The sequence below is a fragment of the Panthera tigris genome, chromosome A1 (assembly GCF_018350195.1).
Source record: "Panthera tigris isolate Pti1 chromosome A1, P.tigris_Pti1_mat1.1, whole genome shotgun sequence".
NCBI lineage: Eukaryota > Metazoa > Chordata > Mammalia > Carnivora > Felidae > Panthera > Panthera tigris.
The window spans coordinates 89,207,075-89,234,273 of NC_056660.1; the positions used below are offsets into that span (position 1 = coordinate 89,207,075).

General features: G+C 37.5%; 1 protein-coding gene across 1 annotated transcript in view; it reads right to left on the minus strand.

Moving 5' to 3' along the window:
- Positions 1–25,050, minus strand: part of LOC102960162 (T-cell-specific guanine nucleotide triphosphate-binding protein 2-like) — a 101,685-nt gene extending 76,635 nt beyond the window's left edge. Inside the window, 2 exon segments of the mRNA XM_015537908.2 lie at positions 23,095–23,253; positions 24,963–25,050. Coding sequence (XP_015393394.2) covers positions 23,095–23,105 — 11 coding nt within the window. The 5' untranslated portion in view covers positions 23,106–23,253; positions 24,963–25,050.
- Positions 25,051–27,199: the final 2,149 nt, after the last annotated feature.

Genomic DNA, 27,199 nt, shown 5'->3' on the forward strand with positions numbered 1-27,199 from the left:
GTGGAGAAAAGGGAACCCTTCTGCCCTGTTGGTGGAAATGCTAACTGGTGCAGCCACTCTGGAGAACAGTGGAGAAGTTAAAAATTGAGCTACCTTATGATCCAGCAAAATTGTACTACTAAGTATTAAGCCAAAGAATATGAAAATACTAAATCGAAGGAATACATGCACCCTGATGTTTATAGCAGCATTATCTACAATAGCTGAATTATGGAATAAACCCAAGTGTCTACTGATTGATGAATAGATAAAAAAAGATCTCGTGTATATATACAATGGAATATTACTGAGTCATAAAAAGAATGAAATCTTGCTATTTGTAATAACATAGATGGAGCTAAGGAGTATTATGCTAAGTGAAATAAGTCAGAGAAAGACAAATATCATATGATTTCACTATGTGGAATTTAAGAAACAACACAAATGATCATGGGAGGATAAAAAGAGAAGCAAACCAAAAAACAGATTCTTAACTATAGAGAACAAACTAATGGTTTCCAGAGGGAAGGAGGGTGTGGGTATGGGTTGGGTAGGTGATGGGGATTAAGGATTGTATGTGTTGTGGTAAGCACAGGCATTTTATATAAGTGTTAAATAACTAAATTACTCACCTGAAACTAATATTACACTGTATGTTAACTACCTGTAATTTAAATAAAAACTTAAAAAAAAAAAGCAAAGCTGGACTTATCATAATTCCTGATATCAAACTATTCTACAAAGCCATAGTAATAAAACAATATGGTACTGATACCATAAGACACATAGATGAGTGGAACAGAATAGAGAGACAAGAAATAAATACCAGCATATCTACACTTAATATTCAACAAGAAAGCCAAGAACCTAATGGGAAAAGCATACTCTCTTCAACAGCTAGTGCTGTGAAAACTGGAGAAATATGTGCAGAACAATGAAACTGGAACTTCTCACACCACTCACAAAAATTAACTCAAAATGGATCAAAGACTTAAACATAAGACTTAACACTGTAACACTCCTAGACAAAAATATAGGAAAGAAGCTCACTTATATTAGTTTGGGTAATTTGTTTTGGGACATGGTACCATAAGCCCAAACAACAAAAGCAAAAGTCAATAAATGGGACTACATCAAACTCAAAAGCTTCTGCATAGCAAGAGAAACAATTAAAAAATGAAACAGCCTACCAAATGGGAGAAAAATTTTGCAAACCATATATTAGATAAAGGCTAATATCCAATATATATAAAGAACATAACTGTATAAAAAATAAACAATATGATTCAAAAATGGGCAGAACTGAATAGACATTTTCTAAAAAAGACATCAAAATGCTCAATAGGCACATGAAAAGATGCTCAACACCACTAATCACCAATGCAAATCAAAACCCCAGTAAGATATCACTTCACTCCTGTTAAAATGTCTATCATCACAAAGACAAGAAACAAAAGGCACTGGCCATGATGTGGTGAAAGGCAACACTTATACAATGTTGATGGGAATGTAATTGGTTCAACTCCTAATGTTCCTCAAAAAAATTAAAAAATAGATCTAACATATGACCCAGCAATTCCACTTTGGGTATATACCCAAAGGAAATGAAAACAGAATTTAAATGAGATATCTGCACACCCATGTTTATCACGTGTTTATTCACATTAGCCAAGATATGGAAACAATGCAAATGCCTATCAATGGATAACCAGATTAAAAAGATGTGGTATATATACACAATGGAATATTATTCAGTCATGAGAAAAAGGATATCCCATCATTTGTGACAACATGGGTGGACCTTGAGCATCTATGCTAAACAAGATAAGTCAGACAAAGAGAAGTAGTGTATGATATCACTTATATGTGGAATCTAGAAAAATTAAACATATAAAAAAAGAAAAAAGAAAAAAGCAGAGTAAAATGGTGGTTACCAGGAAATGGGAGGTGGGGGCATAACACTGATGGTATTTAAGGTCACAAATTTATAAAAAGTAGTAAATAATTCATAGAGATCTAATGGATAGTATAAGCATTATAGACATAATATTGTTATATAATAACATAATGTGATAAATATTGCTTCAATGGCAATCATATTAAATATATAAATATATCAAAGTAAAACACTGTACACCTTAAATTTATAAAAAGTAACATGTCAAATTTTCAAATAAAATATATTAAGGAAAAAAATACTAGGATCATGATTGTCAGGTCATGTAATAAACCTATGTTTACCTTCATAGGAAACTGTCAAACTGTCTTCCAAAGTGATTGTACCATTCTGCATTTCCCACCTTCTGGGTGTAATGAATGAAAGTCCCTATTATTCTGCACCCTCACCAACATTTGATACTGTCATTTTTTTGGATTTCAGCCATTCTAATAGGTAGATCGTGGTGTCTCGTTGTTTTAATTTGAATTTTCCAAAATAACAAATGATATTGAGCATTTTCTTATACTCTTACTTGCCATTCATAGATCTACTTTGGTAGTAAATGTTCAGATCTCTTGCCCATTTTTAGATTAGATTTTATTATTGTTAAGACTTCAGTTATTTGTATGTAAGTAATGAATCACTGACTTCTACTCCTGAAACCAATATGGCAGTGTATGTTAATCAACTAAAATTTAAATTAAAACAAGACTTCCATTATTTTAGTATTCCAGAAGTCCTTTATTAAATACATTTGTTAAATTTTTCTCCTAGTCTGTGGCTTATCTTTTATTCTTTTAGCTGTACTTTTTAAGGTTTAATTTTTTACAGCTGTTTAACTTTTTATTTAACAACAATCTTAGAGAAAGTTTGCAGAGATAGTGAAGAGTTCATGTATGCCTTTCATTCAGTTTCCTCTAATGTTAAAATTTGTACAACCATAGTAAAATTATCAAAACCAGGACATTAATATTGGTGCACTACTACTGCCACAAATCTTATTCAAATTTCACCAGTTTTTCTTCCTAATGTTCTTTTTCTGTTTCAGGACCCAATCCAGTATTCCAGAATGAATTTAATTATTATGGCTTCTTTATCCCCTCTAGTCTATGACAGTTCCTAAGTATTTGCTTGTCTTTCATGACCTTGAAGCTTTTGATGAGTATTGGTTGATTGGCTATTTGTGGAGTGCCTCTTAATTATAGTTTATCAATTGTTTTCTCCTGAGGTTATGCATTTTTAAATTTTTTTTTAGTTTATATATTTATTTTGAGATAGAGTTGCACACCACCAGGGGAGGGGCAGAGAGAGAGGGAGAGAGAGAACCCCAAGCAGGCTCCACACTGTAAACACAGACCGCTACTCGGGTCTCGATCTCATGACCTGAGCCAAAATCAAGGGTCCAACACTTAATCGACTGAGCCACCCAGACACCCTGAGATTATGGATTTTTTTAAAGAGTACCACAGAAGTGATGTATTCTCAGCACCTCATATCTGGGGGTACATGATATGTCCCTTTTGGGTGATGTCCTTCACTTGGCTATGGTGGCCTCTGCTGGGTTTCTTCACTGTAAATTTAGCTTCTCCTTTGTAATTATGGGATATCTTTGATAATATGAAAATACCTGTTTCTCCTAAAACTTTTGCTCACTGGTTTCATCATTCATCACCAGATCTTGCCTGAAACAATTAATCTTGTGGCCTTTGTCTAGTGATGATTTTGTAGGCCTTTCATTTCTTCAACATGTATCATTTAAATTTCCCTGTAAGGAAAACTTCTGCTCTCTCCCATTTATTTATTCAATTTTTTATATCAACATGGACTCAGTGATGTTTATTTTACTCTGTGAGTTATAATACCATACTATCATTTCTTATTTTGTTACTCAGATTGTTTCATAGGTAATTAGGAGCCATTAATCTTTAGTTTCAGTTTCTTTGAAAATTACCATCCTTTTTCAAGTACTTATTTTCTGGCACCACAGGATATTTTAAGATCATTTTGTACATTCCCTGCCCCAGCCCTGGAATCAACCACTTCTCCAACAAACCCCATTTTCTTTTACTGGGTAATGCAACATAGAAACCAAGATCTGGTCAGTAGATGTGCTCACTGCTGTTGGAGTTGGTCTTAGGCCCTCTCAGCAGACAGAGCTAGAAAATGTATATCTATGAATCCATGCACACATACACACCTCTATTTATTCAACCCTAGAATACACCTGAAGTAATTATAGTATTTCCAAACCATACTCCTGTGAGAAGTACAGCATTTGTATACAGTTCTTTTTGTCTTTAGCCTTATATTGTGCAGTCAAAATAATAACTATTTTCTAAATTTACTTAGGTGTGTGTGTTGTTGTTTTTTATTCCAGATCCCCTTCAGTGTGGTTATGTTGCACATTTGTAATAGACTTTCTCAGAGGTTAGAGGGATCTTCACTTCATACATGTGAAACCTTATCTCCTGGTTTTCTGAAGTAGTTCTGGATAAACTTAATTTTCTCTTATTAATTTATATAATATTGGGATATTTAAAGAATATTTTTATTTCATGGATGTTTTGTATCTTGGACATTAAGATTTAACCTTAGGGCCTTCACCAGCCTCCCTCTTCTGCCCCTCAGTTGTTCTCAGTCTGACTTTGCTCACCACTGAGGTTGGGTGGCTGTAGGTGGGGTGGAGTGAGAGAGATCACACACTGGCATTTGGTGACTTTTTTTCCCTTTAAGATTTAATTTTCATAAGGTGCAATTATTATTTTTTCTTCCATGGATTGTGCTTTTTTTTTTTTTACTGTACCTAAAAACTCATATCTAAAGTCAAGGTCATGAAAATTTTCTTACATTTTCTTCTAGCAGTTTTATAATTTTATGTAAATATAATTGTGTTTGTCATTGTATATAATTAAGCCTGATTCATTTTGAGTTATTTTTATGCAAAGTGTGAGGTACATATTGTTCATTTTTTAAGTACAGGTGTCCAGGTATTCTAGCACAATTTGTGAACAGATAAAACTATCTGTCTTCAACTGAATTGTCTTTATGAAACATCAGTGGTGCAAGTTTCTGTTCTACCAATCTATGTGCCCATTCTTTAACCAATACCCCCACCATTTTTATTATTGTACCTTATTAAGTCTTAAAATTTGGAAATGTGAGTTCTCTGACTGTACTTTTTCAGAACTGTTTTGGCTATTCTAGTGCCTTTGCCTTTCTATACTTTCCAAATAAATTCTAAAGTCATTTTCTCAATTTCTACCAAAAAAAATTCAAATTTCTTGTGAATTGCATTGAAACTATAGAACAATTTGCAGAAAAGTATAATCTTAACTAATGATCCATGAACAAAATATGTTAATCTATTTATTTAGATCTTTAATTGTCATAGACTCTGGGTCTAAAGTTCTCTCTTGTCTAGCAAGAGAGTGGGACACAGGATGAAAAGCCAAGAGATGGCTAATGTCTGAGAAAAGACAAGAGCCCCAAATAAGGGTCCTTGCCCCATTTTTGTTAGGATCAGAAGGCTTACAAACATGGTGATGGACGTGAACAAAGAGACAATGAATCTGTGAACATTAACTGAGGATGTGAGGAAAAGGGGGTCGTGAAGATATTAGGGGTTAGTGGTTTGGGTTAATAAAAAACAAAATCCTGGTGCCAGGCAGCCAGTAGAAGGTTGTTTACAGCGGACATGAGGCACCACCTCTGTTTATCTTAGCTAGTCTAGGGGATGAGACAGGTAGGACATGTGACCTCAGACTTAACAAGGCACCTTTCTTTTGTTAATCATCTCCACTCTGGGCAACTTCACCCTGCAGCGCAGAATGGCAGTCTGTAGCCCAATTTACCTGTTTACCTATCTTGGTCCTTCCTTCCTATGAAATCAGCTTTCTGCTATAGTACTAAATTGGGAGTGCTTCCGCCCTGAATACTTAATCTTGTTTATTTCATATACTTATGTTCTATATTGGGGCCTTTGCCCCTCCCTATTTTGGGCGACTTTGCCCCTCCCTACTTTATTCTGGGGGCTCCAGCCCCCCTTTACTCTATTCTGGGGCTTAAGCCCCCCTTCTCTATCCTTATTCGCCTAATCTTGTTTACCCAAACTTGGGTGTGAGCATCCTATGGCTTTGTACTTCTTTATGCCTTGTTAACCCATTGGTGTAAATCCCAAGGGATTCCTAAACTTATTCCCCACATTTAATTTCTCTATATTTTTTTAGCATATAAACCTTTTCTATCTTTTATCATTTATCCCTAAGTATTTCATATTTTTGGTACTCTTGTAAATGGTTTTGATTTTTTGTTTTTAATTTCTTATTGTTTGTTGCTATTTTATAGAAATACAATTGACTTTATATATCATTCTTTATTCTCCCCAAACTCAGTTTCAATAGCTATTTTGTGGAACCCACTAGATTTTCTACATAGATAATCATGTTTCCTGTGAACATAGTTTATTTCTTCCTTTCCAATATGGATTTTTTTTTTTTGCCTAATTACACTAATTTGAATTTCCAGAAGAATGTTGGAGAGAAGTGGTGAAAGTGGACATCCACGTATTGTCCCTAATCTTAGGGGTAAGGTATTTAATCTTTTACCATTACATATGATATTGTTGAAATTTTTTCGCAGATGACCTTTATCAGATTAAAGAAGTTCCCTTCTATTTGTGGTTTGCTGAGACTTTTTATTGTGATTGGATGTTGGATAATGACAAGTGATTTTTCTGCATCTGAAATAATTTTTAAAAGATTAATGTGAATTATATTGATTGAATTTTAATCTTTTAAGCAAATTTTTAATGTCTATTTTTGAGAGAGAGAGAGGGAGAGAGATGGAGTGCGAGTGGGGGGAGGGGCAGAGAGAGAGGGAGACACAGAATCTGAAGCAGGCTCCAGGCTCTGAGCTGCCAGCACAGATCACAACCTGGGGGCTTAAGCTCACAAACTATGAGATCATGACCTGAGACGAAGTTGGAGGCTTAACCAACTAAACCACCCAGGCACCCTGATTGATTTTTAATCCTGCCAACCCTTAATCAATGTGGGACAAGCCCCACATCGTCATGATGCGTTATGTTTCTAATATATTGTTGGATTTGATTTGCTAAAATTGTGTTTAGAATTTTCCGTCTATGTTAACGAGAGATATTGGTCTGAGTTTTCTTCTAAAGTCTGTCTAATTTACAAAGATAATGCCAGCCTCATGAGATGAGTTACAAAGTACTCTTTTCCCTTAATTTTTTTTTTTTTTTGGAAAAGTTGGAACATAACTGGTGGTGTTATTTCTTCCCGAGATGTTTAATAAGATTCACTAATGAACCCATCTGTGCCTGGAGTTTACTGTGTGGGATTTTAATTTCTTATGGCTATTCGGGCTATCTATTCCTTCTTGAGCAAGCTTCAGTAGTGTTTTTGTTTTTTGTTTTTTGTTTTTTTAATTGTGGTTAAAAAAAACACATAACATAAAATTCGCCATATTACCTACTGTTACATGAACAGTTCTAGACAGTTAAGTATGTTCATAAGTATGCATAATAATGCAACAGATCTCTAGAATTTTTTCATATCACAAAACTAAAACTCTATGCCAATTGAACAAAAACTCCCCCATTTCCTCCTCCCACTATACCCTGGAAATCATCCTGTTTCTATTAGTTTGACTACTTTAGCTACTTCATATAAGTGAAATCACACAGTATTTGTCTTTTTGTAACTGGTTTCTTTCATTTAGCATAATGTTACCAAGGTTCATCCACAAGGCAGAATGTGACAGGATTTCCTTCCTTGTTGAGACTTTATACAAGGTATACATACATGCATTGTATGTATATACCACATTTTCTTTATCCATTCATCCAAAGATGGCTATTTGGTTAGCTTCCACCTCTTAGCTAATTGTAAGGCTGCAATAAACATGTAATGCAAATTTCTCTTCAAGATCCTGATTTCAATTCTTTTGGATATATACACAGCAGTGGGATTGCTGGATCACACAGTAATTCATTTCTAACTTTTTTGAGGACCTATCATAATGTTTCCCATAGCAGCTGCACCATTTTATATCCTACCAACAATGCACAACAGTTCAAATTTTCCACATCCTAACAACAGTTGTTTTTTTCTTTTTCTTTTCTTTTCATACAATGAGTGTGAGACAATAGCTCATTGTAGGTTTGATTTATATTTCTCTAATTATTACTAATGTTAAGCACCTTTTCACATCCTTGTTGGTCACTTGTATATCTTCTTTGATGATATATCTATTCGAATCCTTTGCCCATTTTTTAAATGGTTATTTGGTTTGTTGTTGAGTTGTAGTTCTTTATACATCCTGAATATTAACCCCTTCTCAGATATACGCTTTGCAAATATTTTCTCCCATTCCCTATGTTACCTTTTCACTCTTGATTATTTCCTTTAATGTGCAGAATTTTTAAAATTTGATGTAGTCCCATTTGTCTAGTTTTTGCTTTTGTCACCTATGGTTTTGGTGTCATATCCAAGAAATCATTGTGAAATTCAATGTCATGAAGCTATTCCCCTACATATACTTCTAAGACTTTTCTAATGGTCTTAGGTTTAAGTCCTTAATCCATTTTGACTTAATGTTTGTATATGATGTGACCTAAGGACTAATTTTCATTATTTTGCCAGTGGTTGTCCAGTTTTCCCAACATCATCTGTTGAAGACAGTAGCCTTTCCCCATTGGGTGGTGTTGGTACCCTTGTCAAAAATCATTTGACCATATTCGCAGGTTTTAATTTTAGGCTTTCTATTCTAATCCATTGGTCTAATGGATAATTATTTATTATTTATGTTTTGTTATTTTTATTATTATTATTTATACTAATACCACACTCTCTTGATTACTATAGCTTTGGAATATGCTTTGAAATCTTGAAATATGAAGACTCCCAAATTGGTCTTTCTTTTTCAAGATTGTTTTGGCTATTCAGAGGCCCTTGAGATTCCATATGAAATTCAGGAGAGATTTCTCTAGTTCTACAAAAAATGCCTTTGGGAATTTGATAGGGATTGCTATGAATCTGTAGATCACTTTGGGAGAATGGACATCCTAACAATAGCAAGTCTCCCAGTGAACAACAAATACTTTTCCCTTTATTTGTGTTTCTTTATTTAAGAATATATTTTTCCAGAAAAACAAAGCAGTTTTATTAATCATCTGACACATTTACATAATACTTTTTATCCTACATTTTTTAGCATAAAACAACACAATTTTGTTTCTTTTTTAAAATTTGTTTAAATTTTAGTTAGATAACACACAGTGCAATATTGGTGTCAGTGATCCATCACTTACGTACAACACCCAGTGCTCATCATAATTGCCCTCCTTAATACCCATCACCCATCTGTCCCATCTCCCACCAGCCTCTCTCTGTCAACCGAAGTTTGTTTTCTATTATTGAGTCTTTTGTAATTTGTTTCCCTCTCTTCTCTTTTCCCGCTGATGCTTATATATTCACCTGTTTTGTATCTTAAATTCCACTTAGGTGTGAAATAATGGTATTTGTCTTTCTCTGACTGACTTAATTCACAAGGCATAATACATTCTAGCTCCATTCACATTGTTGCAAATGCCAAGATTTCATTCTTTTTGATGGCTGAGTTATATATATATATATATATATATATATATATATATATATATATACCAGTTTGTCTTTATCCAGTCATCAGTTGATGCACATTTAGCCTCCCTCCCTCCATACTTTGGCTACTGTTGATAATGCTGCCATAAACATTGGGGAGCATGTATCCCTTCAAATATATTTTTGTATCCCTTGAGTAAACGCCTAATAGTGCAATTGCTGGATGGTAGCATAGTTCTATTTTTTTAGTTTCTTGAGGAACCTCCATACTGTTCTTCAGAGTGGCTGCACCAGTTTTCATTCCCACCAACAGTACAAGAGGGTTTGCCTTTCTCCACATCCTTACCAACTCCTATTGTTTCTTGTGTGTTAATTTTAACCATTGTGGCAGGTGTGAGGTGGTATCTCATCATGGTTTTGATTTGTACCTCCCTGATAAAGAGTGATATTGACCATCTTTTCATGTGTCTGTTAACCATCTGGATGTCTTCTGTGGAAAAGTGTCTATTCATGTCTTCTGCCCATTTCTTAACTGTGATGTTTGTTTTCAGGATGTTGAGTTTGATAAGTTATTTATACATTTTGGACACTAACCTTTATCAAATATGTTATTTTTAAATATATTCTCCCCATTCCTTAGGCTGCCTTTTAGATTTGTTGATTGTTTCCTTTGCTATGCAGAGGATTTTTATCTTGATGAAGTCCCAATAGCTCATGTTTGCTTTTGTTTCCCTTGCATTAAGCAATGTGTCTAGTAAGAAGTTGTTCCAGTAGAGGCTAAACTCTGGGATTGTGATGCCTCCCGCGTTGGTTTTCTTCCTCAATATTACTTTGGCTATTCGGGGTCTTTTGTGGTTCCATAAAAATTTAGGATTGTTTGTTCTAGCTTTGAGAAGAATGCTGGTGCAATTTTGATCGGGATTGCATTGAATGTGTAGATTGCTTTGGGTAGTATTGACATTTTGACAATATTTATTCTTCCAATCCATGAGCATGGACTGTTTTCCCATTTCATTATGTCTTCTTCAATTTCCTTCATAAGCTTTCTATACTTTTCAGCATACAGATCTTTTACAACTTTGGTTAAGTTTATTCCTAGGTATTTTATGGTTCTTGGTACAATTATGAATGGCATCCATTTCTTTATTTCACTTTCTGCTGCTTCATTATCAGTGTATACATGCAACCAATTTCTGTACATTGATTTTGTACCCTGCGACTTTGCTGAATTCATGTGTCAGTTCTAGCAGACTATTGGTGGAGTCTATCGGGTTTTCCGTGTATAATATCATGTCATCTGCAAAAAGTGAAAGCTCGACTTCATTTTTGCCAATTTTGATGCCTTTGATTTCCTTTTGTTGTCTGATTGCTGATGCTAGCACTTCCAACACTATGTTAAACAACAGAGGTAAGAGTGGACATCCCTGTTGTGTTCCTGATCTCAAGGGGAAAGCTCTCAGTTTTTCCCCATTGAGGATGATATTAGCTATGGGCTTTTCATAAATGGCTTTTATGATGTTAAAGTATGTTCCTTCTATCCTGACTTTCTTGAGGGTTTTTATTAAGAAACTATGCTGTAGTTTGTCAAATGCTTTTTCTGCATCAATTGACAGGATCATATGGTTCCTATCTTTTCTTTTATTAATGTGATGTATCACAATGATTTATTTGTGAATATTTAACCAGCCCTGAGCCCAGGAGTGAATCCCTCTTGATCATGGTGAATAATTTTTTTAATATGGAACCACAAAAGATCCCAAATAACCAAAGTAATATTGAAGAAGAAAACCAAAGCGGGAGGTATCACAATCCCAGACTTCATCCTCACTACAAAGCTGTAATCATCAAGACAGTATGGTATTGGCACAAAAACATACACATAGACCAATGGAATAGAATAGAGACCACAGAATTGGACCCACAAATGTATGGGCAACTAATCTTTGACAAAGCAAGAAAGAATATCAATGGAAAACAGACAGTCTCTTTAACAAATGGTGCTGGGACAACTGGACAACAACATGCAGAAGAATGAAACTAGACCACTTTCTTACATCATACACAAAAATAAACTCAAAATGGATAAAGGACCGTAATGTGAGACAGGAAAAAATCAAAATCCTAGAGGAGAAAGCAAGCAACAACCTCTTTGACCTCAGCCACAGCAATTTCTTACTCAACACATTTCCAAAGGCAAGGGAATTAAAAGCAAAAGTGAACTATTGGAACCTCATCAAGATAAAAAAAAATCCTCTGCAATGCAAAGGAAACAATCAATAAAACTAAAAGGCAACCGACGGAATGGGAAAATATATTTGCACATGGCATATTGGATACAGGGCTAGTATCCAAAACCTATAAAGTACTCACCAAACTCCACACCCAAAAAACAAATAATCCAGTGAAGAATGGGCAGAAGACATGAATAGACACTTTTCTAAAGAAGACATCCAGATGGCCAACAGACACTTGAAAAGATGCTCAACATCACTCCTCATCAGTGAAATACAAATCAAAACCACACTGAGATACCACCTCACACCAGTCAGAGTGGCTAAAATGAACACATCAGGAGACTATAGATGCTGGCAAGGATGTAGAGAAACAGGAACCCTCTTGCACTGTTGGTGGGAATGCAAGCTGGTGCAGCCACTCTGGAAAACAGCGTGGAGGTTCCTCAAAAAGTTAAAAGTAGAGCTACCGTATGACCCAGAAATAGCAATGCTAGGAATTTACCCAAGGGATACAGGAGTGCTGATGCATAGGGGCACATGTACCCCAATGTTTATAGCAGCACTTTCAACAATAGCCAAATTATGAAAAGAGCCTAAATGTCCATCAACTGATGAATGGATAAAGAAGATGTGATTTATATATACAATAGAATACTACTTGGCCATGAGAAAAAATGAAATCTGGCCATTTGCAGCAACATGGATGGAACTGGAGGCTATTAAGCTAAGTGAAATAAGTCAGTGAAAGACAGATACCATATGTTTTCATTCATATGTGGATCTTGAGAAATTTAACAGAAGACCATGGGGGAGGGGAAGGGGGAAAAAATTATACAGAGGGAGAAAGGCAAACCATAAGAGACTCTTAAATACTGAAAACAAACTGAGGGTTGATGGGGGTGGGAGACAGAGAAAAGTAGGTGATTGGCATTGAGGCAGGTACTTGTTGAGATGAGCACTGGGTGTTGTATGGAAACCAATTTGTCAATAAATTATATTTAAAAAAAAAAAGTTCCAGCCGAAGTCAAAGAGGTTGTTCTCTGTGTTCTACTCTAGAATTTTCATGATTTCCTGTCTCACATTTAAGCCTTGCATCCATTTTGGATTTATTTTTGTGTATGATCTAAGAAAGTGGTCCACTTTCATTCTTCTGCATGACGTCGTGAAATTTTTCCATCACCATTTGTTGAAGACACTGTCTTTTTATCATTGGCTATTCTTCCCACTTTGTTGAAGATGTGGGTCCATTTCTGGTTTTTTATCCTTTTGCAGTGACCTGTGTGTCTGTTTTTGTGCCAGAACCAAATTCTTTTGATGACTACAGATTTGTAATATAGCTTGAAATCTTGAATCATGAAGCATCAAATTTTGTTTATCTTTTTCAAGATTGCTTTAGCTATTATGGTCTTTTTCATTTGATACAAAGTTTAGGATTGTTTGTTCTACCTATGCAAAGAATGCTGCAGCTATTTTGATTGGGATTTCATTAAATGTGTAGATTACTTTGAGTAGTATAGATGTTTTAACAATCTTTGTTCTTCCAATCCATGAGAATGGAATACATTTCCAATTCTTTGTGTCCTTTTCAATTTCTTTCATAAGTGTTCTATAGTTTTCAGAATACAGGTATGCTATCTCTTTCATTAGGTTTATTCCTAGGTATCTTAATGGTTTTGGTGCAATTATAAATGGGACTGATCCCTTGATTACTTTTTCTGCTGCTTTGGTATGGGTGTATAGAAATGCAAACAGATTTCTACACATTGATTTTATATCCTGTGACTTTGCTGAATTCATGTATTAGTTCTAGCAATTTTTTGGTGGAGACTTTTGGGTTTTCTACATAGAATATCATGTCATCTACAAATATTGAATGTTTGACTTCTTCCTTGCTGATTTGTATGCCCTTTATATCTTTTTGTTGTCTGAGTGCTGCGGCTAAGACTTCTAGTACTATGTTGAATGGTAAGAGTGGGGTATCCCTGTCTTACTCCTAACCATAGAGGAAAGGCTCTCAGTTTTTCCCCATTGAGGATGATATTAGCTTAGGATCTTTCAAATATGGCCTTTATGATGTTGAGGTATGTTCCATCTATCTCTACTTTGTCGAGGGTTTTTATCGAGAATGGATGCTGTATTTTGTTAAATGTTTCTTCTGTATCTATTGACAGTATCATATGGTTCTTATTCTTTCTTTTATTAATGTGGTGTATCACATTGATTTGTGAATATTAAGCCAGCCCTGCAACCCACAAATAAATCCCACTTAATCATGGTGAATAATTATTTCAGTGTAATGTTGAATTTGATTTGCTAGTATCTTGTTGAGAATTTTTGCATCCAGGTTCATCAGGGATATTGGACTGTAATTTTCCTTTTTAGTGGGGTTTTTGTCTGGTTTTGGATTTAAGGTAATACTGGCCTCAAAGAATGAGTTTGGAAGTTTCCTTCCATTCCCATTTTTTTGGGAAACAATTTGAGAAGAATAGGTATTAACTCTTCTTTAAATGTCTAGTAGAATACCCCAGAGAGCCATCTGACCCAGGACTCTTGTTTGTTGTGAGATTTTTGATTATTGATTCAATTGCTTTGCTGGTTATGGGCCTGTTAATATTTTCTGTTGCTTCCTGTTTCAGTTTTGGTTGTTTCTAAGTTTCTAGAAATTTTTCCATTTCTTCCAGGTTGCCCAGTTTGTTGGCATATAATTTTCATAGTACTCTCTTATAATTGTTTGTATTTCTGTCGTGTTGGTTGTGATCTCCTCCCTTTCATTTGTTATTTTATCTATTTGGGTCCTTTCTCTTTTTGATAAGTCTAGCTAGGGGTTTATCAATTTTATTTTAATTTTTTTTCAAAGAATCAGCTCTTAGTTTTATTGATCTGTTCTACTGTGGGTGTTTTTTTGTTTTGTTTTGTTTTGCTTCTATTTCATTTCTTTCTGCTCTGATATTTATTATTTCCCTTCTTCTGCTGGGCTTAGGCTTTATTTTCTTGTCCTTTTGTAGCTCTTTTAGATGTAAGGTTGGAATATGTATTTGGGGCCTTTCTTGCCTCTTGAGATAGGCCTGAATTGCAATATACTTTTCTCTTAGATCTGCCTTTGCAGCATCCCACAGAGTTTGGACTGCCATGTTTTCATTTTTATTTGCTTCCATGTGTGTTGTTGTTGTTGTTGTTGTTGTTTATTTAATTCTCTAGCTAACCCATTCATTCTTTAGTAGGATGCTCTTTAACCATGTACTTAAGGGCTTTCCAAGTTTTTTCTTATGGTTAACATCAAGTTTCATAGCATTGTGAACTGAAAATATGCATGGTATGATTTCCACATTTTTATACTTTTTGAGGGCTGATTTGTGACCCGGTATGTGATCTATTCTGAAGAATGTTCCATATGCACTCAAGAAGAATGTGTATTCTGCTGCTTTAGGATGAAACAGTCCATCTAGTCCACTGTGACTTTCAAAGCCATTGTTTCCTTGTTGATTTTCTGCTTAGACAATCTGTCTATTGCTGTAAGTGGGGTGTTAAAGTCCCCTACTATTATTGTATTATTATCAATGAGGTTTTTTAGTTTGTTACTAATTGTTTCATATATTTGGGTGTTTCAAATGGGGGGGCATATATTTACAATTGTTAGATCCTCTTGATGGGTAGACCCCTTAATTATGATATAATGCCCTTCTTCATCTCCTGTTAGTCTTTGTTTTACTTTATTAGTAGTATTTTTAGAGAGAGTGAGCACACTCAGGGGAGAGAGGCAGAGGGAAAGAGAGAGAATCCTAAGCAGGCTCCATGCTCAGTGCAGAATTTGAGGCTTGATCCCAGGACCCCAGAATCATGACCTGAGCCGAAACCAAGAGTGGGACACTTACCTGACTGAGCCCCCCAGAGTCCTCTACAGTCTTTGTTGTAAAAATCTAGTTTGTCTGAGGGGTGCCTGGTTGGCTCAATCAGGTAAGTGTCTGACTCTTGATCTCGGCTCAGGTCATGGTCTCATGTTTGTGAATTTGAACCCTATGTTAGGCTCTGCACAGTGAGGAGACTGCTTGGGATTCTCTTTCTCCCTCTGTCTCTGCCCCTCTCCTGCTTGCTGTCTCTCTCTCTCTCCCTCAAAATAAATAAACTTAAAAAAATAAAAATTTAGTTTGTCTGATATAAGTATGGTTACCCTAGCTTTCTTTTGATGTCCATTAGCGTGATAGATGGTTCTCCACTTCCTCACTTTAAATCTGTAGGCGTCTCTAGATCTAAAATGAGTCTCTTGTAGGCAGCATATAGACAGATCTTGGTTTTCTTATCCATTCTGATATCCTATTTCTTTTTTGTTTTGTTTTGTTTTAATATATATTTATTTTTGAGAGAGAGAGAGAGAGCATGAGCATGAGAGGAGAAGAGAGAGAGGAAGACACAGATTCCAAAGCAGGCTCCCAGCTCTGAACTGTCAACACAGAGCCAGATGCAGGGCCCAAACCCACAAACCATAGATCATGACCTGAGCCAAAGTTGGATGCTTAACCAACTGAGCCACCCAGGCATCCCTGATACCCTATTTCTTTTGATTGGAACACTTAGTCTATTTACATTAAGAGAGACTATTGAAAGATATGAATTTAGTGCCATTGTGTTATCCATAGAGTTGTTCTTTCTGGTCTATTCTAGACTTTGTTGATGTTCTCTGGTCTATTCTAGTCTTTGGTCCTTTTATTCTCTTCTCCACTCAAAGAATACCACTTAACATTTCTTTCAGGGCTGGTTTAGTGGCCACAAACCCCTTTAGTTTTTGTTTGTGAATCTCTTTCTCTCTCCTTCTATTCTGAATGACAGCCTTGCTGGATAAAGAATTCTTGGCTGTATATTTTTCCCATTCAGCACACTGAATACTTCCCACAACTCCCTTCTGGCCTGCCAAGTTTCTGCGGACATACCTTATGTGTCTACCTTGTAGGTTAAGCACCTTTTGTCCCTAGCTGCTTTCAGAATTCTCTATCTTTGTATTTTGCAAGTTTCACTATGACATGTCATGATATTGACCTATTTTTGTTGATTTTGAGGGGAGTTCTCTGTGCATCTTGAACTTGAATGCCTGTTTCCTTCCCCAGATTAGGGAAGTTCTCAGCTATAATTTGTTCAATTAAATTTTCTGTCCCTTTTTCCCACTCTTCTTCTGGGATTCCTATGATACAGATATTGTTTTGTTTTATAGAATCACTAAGTTCCCTAAGTCTCTCTTCATGATCTAATAGTTTTCTTTCCCTCTTCTATTCAGCTTTATTTTCCATAATTTTATCTTCTATATCACCTATTCTCACCTCTGCTTCTTCAGTTCTCATTATGACTGTATTAAGTTGGCTTTGAATCTCAGCTATAGCATTTTTTTATTTCAGCCTGACTAGTTTTTAGGTCTCCGATCTCTACAGCAAGGGTTTATATGGTGCCTTCTATGCTTTTTTTCAAGCCCAAATAGTAGTGTTATGACTGTTGCTCTAAATTCTAGTTCATATATATTGCTTATATCTGTTTTGAGCAAGTCTCTGACTGTGATTTCTTCTTGACCTTTCTTTTGGGAAGAATTCCTCAATCTTGTCATTTGGGTGAAGTTTCTATCTTTTGCATGCTTTGAAAGCTTGTTATGTTTCCTGCATCTGAGATAATGCTATATTAAGAAAGGGTCATACACTGTCCAGGACCTGGGACTCCAGGACGTGTTCTGCTATATGCTGTGTGCACAGTGCTTTTGTGTTTTGGCTGTTCTTTCCCACTGGTCAGTCCTCTGAAGAGCTCCTCCTTGCTTGCAGTGGGCAATGTTTGGACCTTTAACTAGGTGTGCTTTTATTTATTTATTTATTTATTTATTTATTGTTAAAATAAGCCTGGGGAAAAAAAAGAGGGAAAAAAACCTGATTCGAGAGACAGAGAGAAGGAAAAAGAACAACAACAAAAAAAGGAATCAAAAAACTTTAAGCCTGATTCCAAAGAAAAAGGGGGGGGTGGGGAGAAAGAAAAAGGAAAAAAAAAGTCTGATCAAAAAGAAAAAAATAGAGAGAAAAAAAGAAATGAAAAAGCAGATAACTAACAAAAAACTATAAGCCTGATTCTAAAGGAAACAAAAGAAGAGGGGAGAGGGGGAACACGTAAGCCTAGTCCTATTTCCACCAGAACTTCAGGTAATGCTTTGAAGCACTCTATTTTCAGTACACTTGGTGCATGCAGGGTGCGGCCTGTACTGGTCTTCTGGATGAAAGGCCTTCTACACTGGCTCAGAGTCAGTCCTGCCCCCATAAATAAGTAGTTGCAAACATAGGGGGGCTGGATTCAATGTAAGTGGATCCTGCCTTCACTCATGGCTGCTATGTTGCTCTCTGAAGTCCCATTGTGTTGGTGTTGAGGGGGAAATTGGAGACACCCCACTCTTTTGTTCCAGGACAGGGGACTTCACAACCTCCCCCCGCCCCCCCCCTTCATAAATCCCTCACAGAATAGCAATGGCAGGCAGCATCCACTGCACCACAGCTCACCTGAGTCTTTCTTTGGCGAGAGGCTGGGATTCAAAACACAAAATTGTAAAGGACCAAGCGCCATGCAGACCTGCTCCCCTTGTCAAGAGTAGAGCCACTCTGCACCTTTCTGATGTCCTTTATCCCAGAAAAACATTTCCACACCTTTGCCTTGCTCAGAATCCATGGTGTATCACTGCTAATAGCAGCAGCAACCAGGTTATCTGCCCTCTGTGGGCACCTCTGTCTCCTGCTTATGAAAGGCCTTTTGCTGGTGCCTAAAGGGTCTTTTGTCCTTGAAGATGCAATATATTCTCTTCCAAAAGTACTCCAGGAAGGGGAATGTTCTCCCCCAGTGTTCTCAGGAGATTCCTACACTGTACTATGCACTCTGGGGTCTGTTCCCTCCTCTCCAGGAGCTCCTGCCACAGCTCCATATCAGAGAAAATCATGCCCTTCCAAATCCTCAGAGTTTGAGCTCTACACGCTCTTTGCAAAAAACAAACAAACAAACAAAACAAAAAACAAAAAACCTGCAATGCTCAGTACCTCTCACTCCATATTCCGTGGTCCCAAGAGGTTTTCCGCTTATGCAAAGTTAACACTGCACTCTCTGCACCTTTCTCTCTTTCTCTCCCTTTTGCTTCTCTACAGAAAGGGCTCCCTCTCCTCTCCCAATTCACTTCCACACACCTCACACCTGCCACACTGTCTCCTTCTAACCATGGAGACCCTTCTGCCAGTGTGCAGATGGGTTTCCTGGGTGTTCCAAGTGATCTGACCTAAACACAGCTGTGTTTGAGGGATGAAGAAAGCCCAGAGTTCCCCTACTTCACCATCTTAAATCCTTTGTTTCAGAATGTTTTATATTTTCAGTGTACAGATTGTTCACCAGCTTGGCTTATTCCAAAGTATTTTATTCTTTTGGTACTATTGTAAAGTTTTTTTAATTTACTTTCTGGATTTTTTTAGACCCAGAGTCTATGACAGATGGTGACCCTGACGTGACAGAGGAAAGGGGACTATGGGCTGAAATGGGCAAGGAGCCCATGTGGCCAGATGGTGCCACAGAAGGACTGCAGGACACTGGGGAATGGTTAAGGAGCTCCAAGAAAAAAATGCACTGGGTACAGTCTCTACCTGACAAGGTAAGGGATAAAGTGAAACTATATCAGGATTCGCTGCTGCAGAACTTTTGAGAGATCTATCATGGGAAACTCCCTAGCCTCTGAACAAAAGTGCTATATTCAAATTCTTCAGTCCCTAGGAGACAGCAGGGACTAGTCTAAATTATAAGGCTCTCCTTAGATTATTGGCTGACCAACAAAATTGTCCTTGGTTCCCTTAAAGTGTGAGAATGAGTAGGAAAAACAGTAAAGGCCAGGCATTCTAAAGGGGCTAACGTCCCCCCTAAAGTAATCCTCACCCGGTCCATCATCCGCACCACCCTTCCCTGCTTGAGCTCAGACTGTGTATATGAAGACCTAGAGTTATTTAAAAAGGAGGAAAAACCTCTTTCCCCCTATAGTCAGACTGAACTGACTGGACTAGAGCCTCTGGCTCCTTTACAGCCAGAAGATACTCCTCCTCCCCCAGAAGGGTGGGACGATATGGAGCCTCTGAAAACCCCACCGACCAGCTCTGATAAAGTCCTCACCCCACTGCAAAAGTACATTTAAAAAGCCCACAAGGCTGGTAAATTCCAGCTGTTTCCCATTGTCAGGCAAAATGGGCAGTGTGGCCGTGAAGGGCTGGTCTTTCCAATTGTAAAAGAATTGCAAAAATCAGTTCACCTGTATGTCCGTCACAGCCCTTTTACAATCGGTATTTTAGAAAATATTTGTGGCACTCATTTCATGTATGCCTGGGACTGGGGCTCTCTTATGAGCATCATTCGGACCCCACACCAGTATGCTATCTGTGCTCAAGAGTTTAATGATGCTTGCATGACTCATGCTTTGCAGAACTTTGTCACTGCTATTCAGGTGTCTTTTAAACAACTGTCTGACAAGGGGCAGTATCCCCAAACAAGGCAGTGAGCCCAACTTCCAATCACTGTCAAGTAAAACAATGCACTGAAATAGTGCAGTGGATTTTACACAGGCCATCCCTAATATAGGGGATTCTAACACTCTCTCTCTTACTGTTTTTCTCTATACACTCTTATTACTCTAACTATATGTGAGGGCTTCTCCCTCATTCATTCCCTGGATTAATAACCATGATAAGCCGACTGTCTCTGGCTAGTCTACCTCAGGATAGAGATTTTAAGGAATACTCCCAAGCAGCTGCTGAAACTCCATTTGTTTCAGGGAACTTCCCTGTCTTCTCTGGCCCAACATGGACTGCCTAATTCCACTAGTGGAAAACACAACACAACACAACACAACACAACAAAACAAAACAAAACAAAACAAAACAAAACAAATAATACAAAACAAAACAAGAATCAGTATCTGCTCATCTATCTGAGGTGATAGGCTTTAGGACTACGTGAACTCTTTTCTCTGCCCTCGGTGCCTCAGTCTGCCTTCTGGCCTCTAGGCAGCACCTCACCTTTTCTGCCTTCCCTTCCCCTTCCTCCTGTTTCTGCACTGCCTGGGGTGTGGCCTGCAAATCTGGCTCTTCAATGCCTCAGACAACATGCTGCTCCTTGCTCCCCACTCTGTCAAAAGGCAAAAAACACCCCCTTAAACTTTAAATTTCCTCACTGGTTCCATGGGGGAAAAAATTAACAATGGTAAACTTTCAAGGGGGCACAGATAAAATATTATTAAGACAGGCATGTCTTTTAAATTATAGAACTTTATTCTACTAAGGTTGACTACAGGTCAAATAAGCTCACTTTATCTCTGTTCCAATTTGTTAGCAAACGGATGACTTAATGGTTACCTTTGCCTCATAGTTTTCATGGATAATTGTTAAGACAGATTTCAGGGTCTTTGGTAACCTAAAACTTTAACGTTTTGCTTAAATGGTAAATTGAATTAAGTTCTTTGGACATTTAGGCCTCTTTCAAATCTAATGGAATGCTGAAGCATTGCTTACTAAATAGATTTATGCTTCTGACTTCTTATAATAAATAAATGAATAAATAAATAAACTGAGAATATTTAAATCCATGCTTTATGCTTAATGGATTCATAAGTCTACCACCTAAAAATATTTTTTTTAATTTTTTAAAAAATTTTTTAACGTTTATTTATTTTTGAGAGACAGAGAGAACTAACAGGGGAGAGACAGAGACGGAGTCACAAAATCTGAAGCAGGCTCCAGGCTCTAACCTGTCAGCACAGAGCCTGACATGGGGCTTGAACCCAAGAACCATGAGATCATGACCTGAGCTGAAGTCAGTTGCTTAACTGACTGAGCCACACAGGTGCCCCCAATTTTTTTTTAAGGTTTATTTATTTTTGAGAGAGAGAGACAGAATGTGATCAGGAAGGGGCAGAGAGAGAGGGAGACACAGAATCCATAGCAGGCTCTAGGCTCCAAGTTGTCAGCACAGAGCCTGATGTGGTGCTTGAACTCATGAACTGTGAGATCATGACGAGCTGAAGTCTGACCCTTAACTGACTGAGCCACCCAGGTGTCCCCCCAAAATTTTTCTCATGTAACAGATAATTCACAATTGGTCACTACTTAGGTTTTCACTGGAGACTAAAGTTTCTAAGAGTTAAAATTCTGCTAAGTGTAGTTAAAACTGGGGCAAAAAAAACACAAAAGCAACTCTGTTATGTGGAAAAGTAGGAGATACAAAAGAAAGATATAAGAAATGGAAATATATTTTTGTTAAAGGCAAAATAAAGTAATTTTGTCTTAAATGAAACTGGCTATTTTGAGAAAAATGGGTTGGGACAAAATCTAAGTGCAAAGAAAAGTTGTAAAAGGTTCATGAGGGAAAATCTTTAAAAAGGAATTTTATGTGTGGTCAGGATGGACTAAGGTTAAAATAAATGGTTTTTAAAAGTACACAGGGTTAAGATAAAGATTCCTCCTCCTTTGATCCAAAGGCTGGGAAAATGATAACAATACTCTTCATGCCAGCCTCCAAATCCTCCACATTTGCGTGGTTCCTGTTTGGCAAAAGAATGGATGCCATATAAGGGATGGATAATATAAGAAGGGCTTTTACTAAGATACAAGGGAGCCATTTTACTAAACTTATCCCATTGTATGCCATAAATGGGTATCCACGTGACTGAAACATACTTATATGGGTATTACTAAAAAAGACAGGAAAATAGACCTTAACTTTGGCTCTTTAGCCCCCTCCCTCAATGGCCAATGATCAATATGTAAGTTACTGCTGAGCAAAAATAAAATTAGTACATCCTACAACAACCACACACACAAAAAATACATTATTGTTAATGGTGATAAATAAGCAAATAAATAATTTTAACAAAAAGGGTAAAACAACAGGACAACACACCCTTTCAAGTTGTTTTACTTAAGCCTTGGTTAGAATTAACCATTCCTTATAATCCACCAGGCCAAACAGTTGTAAAATGAGCACATGATATGCTCAAAAACATGTTAAAAAACAAAAAGTGGGAGATACCCCTGGTTGTCTGCATTACAACCTCAGCTCCTTCTTGATCTTGCTAGGATTACTCTTAACTTTTTAAATCTCAACACTCAAGGACTAACTGCAGTTGAGTGACATTCTTCAAAATAAGATAAACCCTCTCACCCTATGGTGCCATGCAAAACCCCTGAAGGGGGGCCCTAATGGGCTGGGCCCACTAAACTTCTCATCTAGGGTCAAAGATATGCTTCTGTTCTTTCAGATTCTGGACTTCTCTTGTTTGGTGAAGCCTTACCATGGCATCATGGAGACCTCCAGGATATCTTCCAATGAACCAACACTTCCAGAGAATGACTCTGAGTGAGCAGCCACTGGCCCCCTTTTTTCAAGATGGAAGAAGCCTCTTCATGGACTCCTCATCCTGAAGCCACTCCACAAATGCAAGTCCTTGCCCCTGATATAACATGGGGAATCCTTAAATGCATGTCTAACCAAGCCGACATCCTCTTACAACACAATGATATTGCATATACCCCTAATTCACATATGATGGCCATGATTTCTGTCATTAACAAAAATTCAATATGTGTAAGCCTGATTCTACTCCTTTCCCCTCATTTGTCCAGGCCAAGCTCAATATTCATATTGGGTTCATCTCCTTAACCCACCTATACTTGCTAGCTTAACACTCCCAGCCTGAGATATTCCTATTAGCAATAATGACAAAGTTCATGGAAGGAGCCAATCTTAACCCGCCCTTCCAAACTGAACAAGAGCATTGACTTTATATGCCAAGACCTCAATGGTGGCTTACTTCAGCACCTCCTATGTGTGTTACTAAACTCAACAACTTTTCTGCTTGCCTCGAACTAAAAATCAGCTAGCTTTTGCATGTACAGCCCAAAACTTCTACAAGGCCAGAAAATTTTCCCTTTTTCTCAGCCATAAGCTTTGATATACCTCAAAAAAACAAGCATATCTCATACTCCTAATGTTATAGCTTGCTCTAGTCTCAAATATTCAGACCACCCCTGGAATAGTACTCCTTGGACAACCTGTTATGGAGAGACTGAGCATAATCTTCACTGGGGTAATTGGACTATTATTGACAGGGGTCCTAGAGGACATCTTGAAACAAAATATTCAATAAGACCATATCCTTTGGCCAGCCTAGTAGGGAGGATAATTCTTGGAAAAACGGAGCCTTGTCCGCCCTATAATTTCTGCACATAAGGGGAAATTAAAAGGACCTTGGCTTGAAAAAAAAAAAAAAAAAAGCCTTCGTTTGTTAATCTTTAGAAGCTAGGTCTTCCCTTCTTTATTTGTACTATTAGCCACAGCGAAATTTATGTAAAACAACATGCTAACCTAACTTGGGCCTCCCTGTACAATAACCGATTTACACGGACCACTATTTGTGTCCTTTCTCTCTACGTTCTCTTTGCTACCTCCACCTTACAGAGCCAACAACTAGAAAATAATTTAATATCTCTACCTCCCAAGGCTTGTTTATGTACTGCATAAGTAATGATAACAAAAAATTAAAAATAGACCTACCCTATGACCCAGCAATAGCACTGCTAGGAATTTACCCAAGGGATACAGGAGTGCTGATGCATAGGGGCACTTGTACCCCAATGTTTATAGCAGCACTCTCAACAATAGCCAAATTATGGAAAGAGCCTAAATGTCCATCAACTGACGAATGGATAAAGAAACTGTGGTTTATATACACAATGGAATACTACGTGGCAATGGGAAAGAATGAAATCTTGCCATTTTCAGCAATGTGGATGGAACTGGAGAGTGTTAAGTGAAATAAGTCATACAGAGAAAGACAGATACCATATGTTTTCACTCTTATGTGGATCCTGAGAAACTTAACAGAAGACCATGGGGGAGGGGAAGGGGAAAAAAAAAGAGGTTAGAGAGGGAGAGAGCCAAAGCATAAGAGACTATTAAAGACTGAGAACAAACTGAGGGTTGATAGGGGGTGGGAGGGAGGGGAAGGGTGGGTGATGGGTACTGAGGAGGGCACCTTTTGGGATGAGCACTGGGTGTTGTATGGAAACCAATTTGACAATAAATTTCATTTAAAAAATTTTTTAAAAATAAGTAATGATAACATCACCCAATTAAATATCTCCTTTTATTAGTACTTACCGCATCTCAACCTGGGTTCCTGTTAATAGCTCTGTACCATATATACATCCATCAGGACTAGGTGCACTTTCCAAGCTTATTCAACCCTGGCACTCTGCTGTAAGGAAAAAAAAATTTTTTTGGCCTGTTAATCATGGGCATCCTCGCAGCAGTAGGTGTTATCACCTCTGCCACTGTAACTGCAGTCAATCTGCATCATACTATCCAAACGTTCCATGTCCTTAATAAATTTATAGTCAACACTACCAAAGAATTTATAAGCCAAACTTCCATTGATAAACAAGCTTTGGCCCACGTCAAAGCTCTTGAGGCTGCAATGGAATTTATTGGGAAAAGACAAGAGTACTTGTTCCTCCACTCTAAACTGCCCTGTGACTCTACCAGCGTATCTGCATGACTGGCATTCCTTCTAATCACTCCCAAGCTTTGGATGCTGTCCAGACACACCTTCGCAGTGTCCTGTCTTCCTATCTCTCTGACAATATAGAAGATTTAGATATGACTTTGCACTAACAGCTACAATACGCAGAGGATCAGCTTAAAAATGAATGGGCTGATTCCTGGGAAATGTGGCGCGACCTAAATCCTTTCTCACTTACGGCTAGCACCCATCTCAAATTCTGGATAACTTTGGGAAGCAGAATGCTTTTACTGTGTCTCTTTTTATGTCTTTGCAGAATCACCCTCCAAGCCATCCAAAAGCAAAAGAAGGACCAGGAGTTCATCATGACAGTCCTCAAACAGAAAGAAAGAAAGAAAAAGAAAGAAAGAAAGAAAGAAAGAAAGAAAGAAAGAAAGAAAGAAAGAAAGAAAAAGAAAGAAAGAAAAACAAAAAGGGGGAACTGTGGGGAATAAGCTTACAAATTCCCTGGGCTTACATCAATGGGTTAGCAAGGCATAAAGAATTGAAAGCCATAGGATGCTCACACCTGAGTTTGGGTAATCAAGACAAGGCAACCAAGAATAGGGAGGTGAAAGGCACCCCAGAACAGAAAGGGGGTGCAGAGCCCCCAGAATAGAGAGGGAGGGGCAAAGGCCCAAAAATAGGACGGTGCAAAGGCACCAATATAGAACACAGGTATATGAAATAAGCAAGATTAGATATTCAGGATGGAAGCACCCCCCAATTTAGTACTATAGCAGAAAGCTGCTTTCACAGGAAGAAAGGACCAAGAGAGGTAAACAGGTAAATTGGGCTATGGACCGCTGCACTGCAGGTGAAGCAGCCCAGAGCAGAAATGATTAATGAAAGAGAAGGTGCCTTGTTAACTCTGAGGCTATTTCCCCTACCTGTCTCATTCCCTAGACTAGCTAAGATGAACAGAGGTAGTGCCTTATGTCGCTGTAAACAACCTTCCACCAGACTGCCCGGCATTAGGTATTTGTTTTATATTAACCCAAACCCCTAACCCTGAATATCTTCAAGACCCCCTTTCCCTTACATCCTCAAGTTAATGTTCACAGATTCATTGTCTCTTTGTTCACGGCCATCACCGTGTTTGTAAGCCTTCTGATCCTAATAAAAAAAGGGGCAAGGACCCTTATTCAGGGCTCTTGTCTTTTCCCAGACAGTAGCCGTCTCTCATGTTCTCATCCTGCATCCTGCTCTCTTGCTAGACAAGAAAGAACTTTAGACCCAGAGTCTACGACAGATTTTTCATTTTTAGTATATAGAAACACAACTATTTTTTGAGTGTACTGTATCCTGAAACTTTGTTGAATTTGTTCATTAGTTGTAAGAGTTTATTAGTGGATTCTTTAGGGCTTTCAACATACAAGATCGTGGCATCTGCAAAGATCACTTTACTTATTTCTTTCCAATTTCCTTTTATTTTTTCTTGTCTGATAGTTCTGGCTAGGATTTCCAGTACTATGTTGAACAGAAGTGGCAAGAGTGGGCACCGTTGCCTGTTCTTAGAATAGTTTTCACTCCTCACCATTGTATATGATGTCAGCTGTGGACTTTTCATACAAGGCCTTTATTATGTTGACAGTGTCCTATTCCTAGTTTGTTGAGTGTTTTTATCATGAAAGGGTGAATTTTGTCAAGTTTTTTTCTGCATCAACTGAGATAATGTAGTTTTTGGCTTCTCTAAATTAATGTGGTATATTTACATTGATTTATTTTTGTATGTAGAACCATGCTTATGTCCCAGGAATAAATTCCACTTTGTCATGGTGTATAATCCTTTAAATGTGCTATTGGATTCAGTTTGGTAAGAATTTTGTTGACGTTT